The sequence below is a fragment of the Pelobates fuscus genome, chromosome 5 (genome assembly GCF_036172605.1).
Source record: "Pelobates fuscus isolate aPelFus1 chromosome 5, aPelFus1.pri, whole genome shotgun sequence".
In the NCBI taxonomy this organism is placed as follows: Eukaryota; Metazoa; Chordata; class Amphibia; order Anura; family Pelobatidae; genus Pelobates; species Pelobates fuscus.
This window is the reverse complement of record NC_086321.1, coordinates 12,929,477-12,941,564: the sequence shown is the minus strand read 5'-3', so window position 1 is coordinate 12,941,564 and position 12,088 is coordinate 12,929,477. Positions and strand designations below refer to the sequence as shown.

Genomic DNA, 12,088 nt, shown 5'->3' with positions numbered 1-12,088 from the left:
GTGCTCTGTATTACACCACTTACACCTGGACACAAGGGTGAGAGGAGACACTCCTATAATGGGCAAACGTTATCGTAGGGAGACACTCCTATAATGGGCAAACGTTATCGTAGGGAGACACTCCTATAACGGGCAAACGTTATCGTAGGGAGACACTCCGATAATGGGCAAATGTTATCGTAGCGAGACACTCCTATAATGGGCAAACGTTATTGTAGGGAGACACTCCTATAACGGGCAAACGTTATCGTAGGGAGACACTCCTATAACGGGCAAACGTTATCGTAGGGAGACACTCCTATAATGGGCAAATGTTATCGTAGGGAGACACTCCTATAATGGGCAAATGTTATCGTAGGGAGACACTCCTATAATGGGCAAACGTTATCGTAGGGAGACACTCCTATAATGGGCAAACGTTATCGTAGGGAGACACTCCTATAATGGGCAAACGTTATCGTAGGGAGACACTCCTATAATGGGCAAACGTTATCGTAGGGAGACACTCCTATAACTGGCAAACGTTATAGAAGGGAGACACTCCTATAATGGGCAAACGTTATCGTAGGGAGACACTCCTATAACTGGCAAACGTTATCGAAGGGAGACACTCCTATAATGGGCAAACGTTATTGTAGGGAGACACTCCTATAATGGGCAAACGTTATCGTAGGTAGACACTCCTATAACTGGCAAACGTTATCGAAGGGAGACACTCCTATAATGGGCAAACGTTATCGTAGGGAGACACTCCTATAATGGGCAAACGTTATCGTAGGGAGACACTCCTATAATGGGCAAACGTTATCGTAGGTAGACACTCCTATAACTGGCAAACGTTATCGAAGGGAGACACTCCTATAATGGGCAAACGTTATCGTAGGTAGACACTCCTATAACTGGCAAACGTTATCGTAGGGAGACACTCCTATAACGGGCAAACGTTATTGTAGGGAGACACTCCTATAACTGGCAAACGTTATCGTAGGGAGACACTCCTATAACTGGCAAACGTTATCGTAGGGAGACACTCCTATAACTGGCAAACGTTATCGTAGGGAGACACTCCTATAATGGGCAAACGTTATCGTAGGGAGACACTCCTATAACTGGCAAACGTTATCGAAGGGAGACACTCCTATAATGGGCAAACGTTATCGTAGGGAGACACTCCTATAACTGGCAAATGTTATCGTAGGTAGACACTCCTATAATGGGCAAACGTTATCGTAGGGAGATATTCCTATAACGGGCAAACGTTATCGTAGGGAGACACTCCTATAATGGGCAAACGTTATCGTAGGGAGACACTCCTATAATGGGCAAATGTTATCGTAGGGAGACACTCCTATAATGGGCAAACGTTATTGTAGGGAGACACTCCTATAATGGGCAAAAGTTATCATAGGGAGACACTCCTATAACGGGCAAACGTTATCGTAGGGAGATACTCCTATAATGGGCAAACGTTATCGTAGGGAGACACTCCTATAATGGGCAAATGTTATCGTAGGGAGATACTCCTATAACGGGCAAACGTTATCATGGGGAGACACTCTTATAATGGGCAAAAGTTATCATAGGGAGACATTCCTATAACGGGCAAACGTTCATTGCACAATGTCCCATTTTACCGTTTGTACTATCCCTTTGTGTTCCCTTCACAATGTTCCAGCAGTTCTATCGTGAGACAATGATCTTTCAATGTTTGTATTGTCAATTGCTTTATCTTTAATATACCTTAAAAATAAAATAAAAAAATATATATCCAAAGAATTACGGGATGAATGTATGGAACACCTTCTATGTCATACCCAATAACTGGAAAAGGAGGGAGCGCCAACTTACTTCTGTTTCAGGCGGCGAATATCGCCCAATCAACGCATCAGAACTAGCACGTGTGGTCGAGGTAAGGCTGCAAATACAATACAAAGACAGACACAATGTTCAGATTAAAGGGACTCTATAGTCACCATATAAAAGCAAGAAAGACAGGTCCCCCAGCCTTCCTTCTTGCTTTTATATGAACTTTCATTAATTAAAAAAAAAAAATCGGTGTTTTTATATTAAAAACTTACCTCCGTTCCAGCGCCGAGCTCCCCGCTAGGCCGCGCCCCCTTTTTCGTCAAAATGACGAAATCGCGGGGCCCAATGGGACGGCTTCGCGCTGGACCAATCGCGTTCTTCATAGAGCGGCATTGAATGCCGCCCTATGAAGAACCTGAGCGCTTTACCGCGCATGTGCGCGGAATGCGCGTTCGCGAGCTGAGCTGTCTGACTGACAGCTCAGCTCGCTTTCTAAAATTATCAATAAGGGGGGGGACCTACTGTCCCCCCCCGGCCCCCACCCCTGAGCGGCGGGTGGGGGCCCTAAAATTATCAATAAGGGGGGGGACCTACTGTCCCCCCCCGGCCCCCACCCCTGAGCGGCGGGTGGGGGCCCTAAAATTATCAATAAGGGGGGGGACCTACTGTCCCCCCCCGGCCCCCACCCCTGAGCGGCGGGTGGGGGCCCTAAAATTATCAATGGGGGGGGGGACCTACTGTCCCCCCCCGGCCCCCACCCCTGAGCGGCGGGTGGGGGCCCTAAAATTATCAATAAGGGGGGGGACCTACTGTCCCCCCCCGGCCCCCACCCCTGAGCGGCGGGTGGGGGCCCTAAAATTATCAATAAGGGGGGGGACCTACTGTCCCCCCCCGGCCCCCACCCCTGAGCGGCGGGTGGGGGCCCTAAAATTATCAATGGGGGGGGGGACCTACTGTCCCCCCCCGGCCCCCACCCCTGAGCGGCGGGTGGGGGCCCTAAAATTATCAATGGGGGGGGGACCTACTGTCCCCCCCCGGCCCCCACCCCTGTGCGGCGGGTGGGGGCCCTAAAATGATCAATGAGGGGGGGGACCTACTGCCCCCCCCGGCCCCCACCCCTGAGCGGCGGGTGGGGGCCCTAAAATTATCAAAAAGGGGGGGGACCTACTGTCCCCCCCCGGCCCCCACCCCTGTGCGGCGGGTGGGGGCCCTAAAATTATCAATGAGGGGGGGGACCTACTGTCCCCCCCCCGGCCCCCACCCCTGAGCGGCGGGTGGGGGCCCTACAATTATCAATAAGGGGGGGACGTACTGTCCCCCCCCGGCCCCCACCCCTGTGCGGCGGGTGGGGGCCCTAAAATTATCAATAAGGGGGGGACCTATTGTCCCCCCCCGGCCCCCACCCCTGAGCGGTGGGTGGGGGCCCTAAAATGATCAATAAGGGGGGGACCTACTGTCCCCCCCGGCCCCCACCCCTGAGCGGTGGGTGGGGGCCCTAAATACAAAGGGGGGGGGGGACCCTAGTTAACCCTCCCCCCCCCCCCCAAAAAAAAATATCTCCCTACCTACCCCCCTCACCCTAAAAATAATGAGGGGGGACCATTAACTAAAAACCTGTAAAAAAGAAAAAATGAGATAAAATCAACTTACCATTCGATGTTTTCTTTCTTCTAAAATCTTCTTTCTTCAGCCCCAAAAAAGGCCAAATAAAAATCCATAATAACCGACGCAATTAAAAAAAAAAAAAAAAAACCGAGCGCAAAAAAAAATAATCCATCTTCACCCATGGAGGGCTCCGCGCAGACTGAGCTCCGCAGGGTGGGGAAGGCTTATAAAGCCTTGCCCCGCCCTGCAATTAGGCTAAGAACACTCTGATTGGTGGGTTTGAGCCAATCAGAGTGCTCTTTGTCATTTTACAAGCGTGGGAAAGTTTTTTGGAATTTTCCCACGCTTGTAAAATGACACAGAGCACTGTGATTGGATGGATTTCAAGCCATCCAATCACAGTGCTCTGTGTCATTTTACAAGCGTGGGAAAGTTCTTTGGAATTTTCCCACGCTTGTAAAATGACACAGAGCACTGTGATTGGATGGATTTCAAGCCATCCAATCACAGTGCTCTTTGTCATTTTACAAGCGTGGGAAAGTTCTTTGGAATTTCCCCACGCTTGTAAAATGACACAGAGCACTGTGATTGGATGGGTTTCAAGCCATCCAATCACAGTGCTCTGTGTCATTTTACAAGCGTGGGAAAATTCCAAAGAACTTTCCCACGCTTGTAAAATGACACAGAGCACTGTGATTGGATGGCTTGAAATCCATCCAATCACAGTGCTCTGTGTCATTTTACAAGCGTGGGAAAATTCCAAAGAACTTTCCCACGCTTGTAAAATGACAAAGAGCACTCTGATTGGTTTAAACCCACCAATCAGAGTGTTCTTAGCCTAATTGCAGGGCGGGGCAAGGCTTTATAAGCCTTGCCCACCCTGCGGAGCTCAGTCTGCGCGGAGCCCTCCATGGGTGAAGATGGATTATTTTTTTTGCGCTCGGTTTTTTTTTTTTTTTTTTTTTAATTGCGTCGGTTATTATGGATTTTTATTTGGCCTTTTTTGGGCTGAAGAAAGAAGATTTTAGAAGAAAGAAAACATCGAATGGTAAGTTTTTTTTATCTCTTTTTATTTTTTTACAGGTTTTTAGTTAATGTTCCCCCCCTCATTATTTTTAGGGTGAGGGGGGTAGGTAGGGAGATAATTTTTTTTTGGGGGGGGGGGGGGAGGGTTAACTAGGGTCCCCCCCCCCTTTGTATTTAGGGCCCCCACCCACCGCTCAGGGGTGGGGGCCGGGGGGGACAGTAGGTCCCCCCCTTATTGATAATTTTAGGGCCCCCACCCGCCGCACAGGGGTGGGGGCCGGGGGGGGACAGTAGGTCCCCCCCTTATTGATAATTTTAGGGCCCCCACCCGCCGCACAGGGGTGGGGGCCGGGGGGGGACAGTAGGTCCCCCCCTTATTGATAATTTTAGGGCCCCCACCCGCCGCACAGGGGTGGGGGCCGGGGGGGACAGTAGGCCCCCCCCCTTATCGATAATTTTAGGGCCCCCACCCACCGCTCAGGGGTGGGGGCCGGGGGGGGACAATAGGTCCCCCCCTTATTGATAATTTTAATTTTAGGGCCCCCACCCGCCGCACAGGGGTGGGGGCCGGGGGGGGGGGGGGGGACAGTAGGTCCCCCTTATTGATAATTTTAGGGCCCCCACCCGCCGCACAGGGGTGGGGGCCGGGGGGGGACAGTAGGTCCCCCCCTTATTGGACCTACTGTCCGGGGGGGGACAGTAGGTCCCCCCCTTATTGATAATTTTAGGGCCCCCACCCGCCGCACAGGGGTGGGGGCCGGGGGGGGGACAGTAGGTCCCCCCCTTATTGATAATTTTAGGGCCCCCACCCGCCGCACAGCGGTGGGGGCCGGGGGGGGGGGGGAAGGAGAGTAGGTCTCCCCCCCCCCCCCCTTCAACCACTATTGTGGACAGTCAGCTCCCTGTGGGTTCGGGCTTCAGCTGTCAGCTGAAGCTGAAGCTGTCAGCTGAAGCCACGCCCGCAGCAGTGCTGACAGGCTATCAGCACACAAAGCGCGTTCACAGTGCTTTGTGTGCTGATAGCCCGTCTGATGCATTCACCCAGAATGCATCGGACGAGAGGCCTTTTTAGGGCCTCTGAACTCGGAAGTCCCTCTGGTGGCCGTCTGATTGACTGCAACAAGAGGTGTTCCAAGCTTCCAATGTAAACACTGCATTTTCTCAGAAAATACAGTGCTTACAAGAAAAAGGCTCCGGGTAGCTGTAGCACTCACCTGAACAACCTCATTAAGCTGAAGTTGTTCAGGTGACTATAGTGTCCCTTTAAATCCTGTCTGTGGGTTTTAGTCTGAATAGTTGGGGATTTTGACACAAGTATAGTGACATTTAGATTTTAAGCCAAAATAGTTACAATGTCAAATCCAAGTGATCTTCACGTTTAATTTGACTATTTTGGCTGGAAATATGAAATTCACTTTGAATTTCCACCAATTCCCCCTTTTTTGAAGAACAATGTGTATATGAATATACTATTAATTAAAAAACCTCACTATGCAGGGAACCGGTTTGTGATGTCGAGTTATAGGCTATTTTGGGTAAAGTTCAGTAAAATTGATGGAAGAGCTATCTTTTATCAGGAGATGCTGATCAACACAGATAAACAAAGGTTCTAGAATTTGCAACAGAAACAAAAATTCACAAACTGAATATAATGCTGACTGGAGGTTTAGATGTAGGCACCAAAGCATCCAGTGGTATGAAACAATGTAACCACAGGGAGAGCACTAAATATCTAAAATAACAAAGTATCAACACAGAAATAAACTAACTCCAAATAATAATAAATACCGAACAAGCCTTATAAGGCTACTCCCATGCCTAAGTAAGTGAGGAGATGAAGTGCTAAACACCCAAGTCTGTAATATACATATAGGCTTCAGTGAAATGGTTGTTCCACTAGAGATGGAAAAGTTGGACATCCATTCCACCAGAAGATATCTCTAAAGTATTAGAATAATTATAAGGTATAACCTTTATTAAGCCGCTTACGGACAAAACAAAACAAAGTGTAATAACAGTGAAACACTCGTGAAAATACAAGTGGATTAAAAACTATGGCTATGTGGCTATGTCAGTGTCCACCCATCAATATTATTAATTGGCTCAGGGATTTGAGTGACTAGTGGGGCACCCTCCCATCATGGGATGTCGTCTTTACTCGATGGGAGGGGGAATCTGGCGACTAGCCATTTTGGGTAGTTAGTGATGTCAGACTCGTGATCAGGTGCAAGGTTCTTTTATGAATAGAACATTTCATTAGTACAGTGTTCTCATGGCCTTCAGATTATACTATGTTGCAAATTACAGGAGATTCAGCAATTCCGGGGTTAGTCATGTCTTTGTAGAAAATACAGTCTCTGTTCATTGTACTGAATGTTGCTGGGAAATTCTGTCATATAATGTAGTTTAAAATGGAGGATCTGTCAGGTAATGTGGACAAAATGGAGGGTCTGTCATAGTGTGGGATTAAAATGGAGTTAGTACAATAATTCAATACAGGCTCAATAAAGATTTTTAATAATTCTACATCAGTTGCAATATGGATATCCTCCACAGGTAATGGGAGTGACAAAGGTATCCGAAATGAAGTTTAAAGTGAAAAGTACAATATGTAGTACAGTATATACTAAATCGGATATCGCACAAACCCCATTCCTCAGGACAAAGGTTCCCACAGTCTGCAGGACTTTATACATATCCCGGCTTTAGAAGTGAGTCCACAACTATTCCCATAGACTCTGATGGATTTCAGTAAGGTATACCAATTAGAATAAATACATAATATCCATGTGCAGTGAGTCTGTCATGCAGTATTTATCTAAATTGTTGCAAGTAAAGAGGAGTCTAGAGTGAACTGAAGGAGGATGTATATCTATTATGCCACCCTGTGCTTAGATAGAGTGGTAATACATAGGAAGCGGTTTAGTCCGTGAAAAACATAATAACAGCACCTATGTATATATATATATACACAATATTAGCTAGTAAATAATATTCATTTCTGATATCCAAATGTCTCCTTATAGGGTTATAGTATCTTGGAGATAAACTTGATAACAGACATAAATAGTTATTCACTTGGTGGAGACAACAGTGGAGAAAATGTCTCAATATATCAGTTAGAGCGCAAATTCATAGGTGTAGCTGAAACAATAGTTTAGCAGAATGCACCTGAGGGTCAGTTTGTAGGTGTCCCAAGGTGAATGGGTTAGGATACAGACCCCATACATAAGAAGGCACCCGCCAACAAAACAAATTCCTCCTAGGGACAGAGACCGCTTAGATAAATATACATCAAATAAAAATTTATATATTGGCATTCACCAAGTCTAACTCTTATATATATTACACACTGCTGCTTCAAGGCAGCCTAGCACTATATGTAACAGACAAACTGTCTAGCTGACTGAAAAGAATAGCTGCTTCAAGGCAGCCTAACACTATATGTAACAGACAAACTGTCTAGCTGACTGAAAGGAATAGCTAAATCTATCTTCTAGTATTGCCAAAAGCTGCTGCTGCTGCTGCTAGAGAGACAGTCTGATATTACAATGTCTGAGCAAAAAGTTCAGTAGACTCCTTAGGTGCTAAATTCCCCAGTATTAAATAGCCGTCTGCATCCCCCAGTAGTAAAACAAAAAAACGGCAAACGCTCGACGCGCGTTTCGGCGCGGTCACACGCCTTTATCAAGAGCTCCTGGCAAAGCTGAGGGGAGGTAAGTATTTACCGGGGAAGGTCCCGCCCATACATCCATGCGCTCCAATCAGCTTAGCTGAGGATTGGCTGGGGGTGGGGCTACACCCCGATCGAGTCCACCTCATTCAAAGGGCTTGTTTATCAGGGTGTCATGTGTCTCGTGTGTATGGGCTGCGTTAGCTATCACCATGGTGACGTGACCAGCCATATTATGTGCGCATGCCATATTATGTGCGCACGCCACTTTCATTGGCTACATTTATAATAGCCATAAATAAGCCATGTATCGGAAATGGGTCAGGGTAGTCAATAATTCTCCAATGGAGAGGATCCACCTTATTTAAAGGGGCATCTAAACTGTAAAAAGAAAATACACATAACACAATCTATAGAAAGTTAGATCACTGTACTGAATCCTCTCTCATTTAAAAATGTATATACATATATATTTACAAGGTCAATATGGTCGCTGTATATTGACCTTGTAAATATATATGTATATACATTTTAAAAAAATCCTTTTTGATGACCTGCACATATTGTCCGTTCACAATTATAATTTTTTGATTATTATTTATAATAATTTTGTGGTATTTACACCTTAACCTGGCACTGGTCTAGTCCATTGAGACTATGACCATAGAACACTTAGATAAATATATCTTTGTTCATTTATGGGTAAACTATATAATCTGTCACTAGTCTGCCGTTTTGGGTAATATATCTAATGAATACATCCGGTGGATTCTTAACTAATTGGGTCTCAAGCTTAATTAATTCATATGGCGTACTACTAATGTCGTGCGTGACCTAGGGATACCCTTAGCCATATCTAAATTTAACAGCATGACATAATAGTGACTATTTGTCTGAATAGTGATTAATGGATCTCAATGAGAGAGGATTCAGTACAGTGATCTAACTTTCTATAGATTGTGTTATGTGTATTTTCTTTTTACAGTTTAGATGCCCCTTTAAATAAGGTGGATCCTCTCCATTGGAGAATTATTGACTACCCTGACCCATTTCCGATACATGGCTTATTTATGGCTATTATAAATGTAGCCAATGAAAGTGATGGACCTCTAAATCAAGGTCTCTGTGCAGACGGACAACCTGCACTGCGTGAGCACATAATATGGCTGGTCGCGTCACCATGGTGATAGCTAACGCAGCCCATACACACGAGACACGTGACACCCTGATAAACAAGCCCTTTGAATGAGGTGGACTCGATGGGGGTGTAGCCCCACCCCCAGCCAATCCTCAGCTAAGCTGATTGGAGCGCATGGATGTATGGGCGGGACCTTCCCCGGTATATACTTACCTCCCCTCAGCTGTGCCAGGAGCTCTTGATAAAGGCGTGTGACCGCGCCGAAACGCGCGTTTTTTGTTTTACTACTGGGGGATGCCGACGGCTATTTAATACTGGGGAATTTAGCACCTAAGGAGTCTACTGAACTTTTTGCTCAGACATTGTAATATCAGACTGTCTCTCTAGCAGCAGCAGCAGCAGCAGCTTTTGGCAATACTAGAAGATAGATTTAGCTATTCCTTTCAGTCAGCTAGACAGTTTGTTTGTTACATATAGTGCTAGGCTGCCTTGAAGCAGCAGTGTGTAATATAAATAAGAGTTAGACTTGGTGAATGCCAATATATAAATTTTTATTTGATGTATATTTATCTAAGCGGTCTCTGTCCCTAGGAGGAATTTGTTTTGTTGGCGGGTGCCTTCTTATGTATGGGGTCTGTATCCTAACCCATTCACCTTGGGACACCTACAAACTAACCCTCAGGTGCATTCTGCTAAACTATTGTTTCAGCTACACCTATGAATTTGCGCTCTAACTGATATATTGAGACATTTTCTCCACTGTTGTCTCCACCAAGTGAATAACTATTTATGTCTGTTATCAAGTTTATCTCCAAGATACTATAACCCTATAAGGAGACATTTGGATATCAGAAATGAATATTATTTACTAGCTAATATTGTGTGTATATATATATACATAGGTGCTGTTATTATGTTTTTCACTGACTAAACAGCTTCCTATGTATTACCACTCTATCTAAGCACAGGGTGGCATAATAGATATACATCCTCCTTCAGTTCACTCTAGACTCCTCTTTACTTGCAACAATTTAGATAAATACTGCATGACAGACTCACTGCACATGGATATTATGTATTTATTCTAATTGGTATACCTTACTGAAATCCATCAGAGTCTATGGGAATAGTTGTGGACTCACTTCTATAGCCGGGATATCTATAAAGTCCTGCAGACTGTGGGAACCTTTGTCCTGAGGAATGGGGTTTGTGCGATATCCGATTTAGTATATACTGTACTACATATTGTACTTTTAACTTTAAACTTCATTTCGGATACCTTTGTCACTCCCATTACCTGTGGAGGATATCCATATTGCATCTACCCAGTTTTTAATCCACTTGTATTTTCACGAGTGTTTCACTGTTATTACACTTTGTTTTGTTTTGTCCGTAAGCGGCTTAATAAAGGTTATACCTTATAATTATTCTAATACTTTAGAGATATCTTCTGGTGGAATGGATGTCCAACTTTTCCATCTCTAGTGGAACAACCATTTCACTGTAGTCTTTTCCTTTTGCTTTAACTATTTTATGGGGTTCATGCCCTCTGATATCTCTGTAACCCTTTAGGAATTCTGATGTGGGCTCTGTCCACTTCTAATATTTCCTTTCTTGTCTCTTTATATATAGGCTTTATTAGTCCTGGCCCTTTAATGCATAGAGTGTTAGTAGATCTCCCCTTAATTCCTGAGCACCAGTAATAATGCTAAAGGGAGAAAGGTTACTGTCTAGAGGACCAGCAGCGCTAATAATCAAACGTAGACAGACGGATAAAGTAATGTAAAGCAGAGAAAGCCGCTCTCCCTGTTAAACTTACTAAATAGGCATAGAAGGAAAAAACTGAAAGGAAAAACTTAAATCATAACAAAAACATGTATCACACAGTGCAGTGAAGTGCCCATGTGTGTGCAAGTTAAAATTGACCCATAGGAAAGAACCTGACGTGCGCTTCGGTGCAGTATATATGCACCTTCGCCACCGAAACGCGCGTCAGGTTCTTTCCTATGGGTCAGTTTTAACTTGCGCACACATGGGCACCTCACTGCACTGTGTGATACACGGTTTTGTTAAGATTTACGTTTTTCCTTTCAGTTTTTTCTTCTATGCCTATCTAGTAAGTCTCACAAAGAGAGAGGCTTTCCTTACTTTACTTTATCTGTCTGTCTACGTTTGATTATTAGCGCTGCTGATCCTCTAGACAGTGACCTCTCTCCAGTTAGCACTTTTTTTTGGTACTTAGGTACTAAGGGGTATTTACTAACACCCTATGCATTAAAGGCTTGGGTGTTTAGTAACTTACTCAGGCATGGGAGTAACCTTATAAGGCTAGTTCAGTATTTATTATTATTTGGAGTCACAGTTTATTTCTGTGTTGATACTTTCTGTTACTTCAGATATTTAGTGCTCTCCCTCTGGTTACATTGTTCCATACCACTGGGTGCTTTGGTGCCTACGTCTTTATCTCCAGTAAGCATTATATTCAGTTTGGGATTTTTGCTTCTTTGTTTCTGTTGCTAGTATCTAGGGTTAAGCCCTTGGGCATTGCTGGAGTGCCCTCCTGGTGCATGGGATCAGTGTGGAGGTGGTGTTTATTTCCTTTTACACCCATTTTCACACGGATCCCCATGGGTTCTAGAATTTGCCCCGTGTCCACTAAGCTATGTTCAATGAGAAGGAACTTGTTAGAATATAATCTCATTTGTCCTTACCAAGAATACAAAATGCAAGCAAATAAAATGATAGCCCCAATTATGGAGACCAGTCTGCCATCTTGGTTAAGGTCTTTACTGAAGCTGGGCACACAGATGGTGACATTCCTTCCCATGTCATCAATCACT

General features: G+C 45.0%; 1 protein-coding gene across 1 annotated transcript in view; it reads right to left on the bottom strand.

The window, feature by feature from the left end:
• The window catches only part of SERINC5 (serine incorporator 5), a 69,136-nt gene that overhangs the window by 3,574 nt on the left and 53,474 nt on the right, over positions 1–12,088 (bottom strand). Inside the window, exons 8-9 of the mRNA XM_063453577.1 lie at positions 11,960–12,086; positions 1,849–1,915 (exon numbers count right to left, since the gene is read on the bottom strand). Of these exons, the coding sequence (XP_063309647.1) occupies positions 1,849–1,915; positions 11,960–12,086 (194 nt within the window). The remainder of the gene's footprint in view (positions 1–1,848; positions 1,916–11,959; positions 12,087–12,088) is intronic.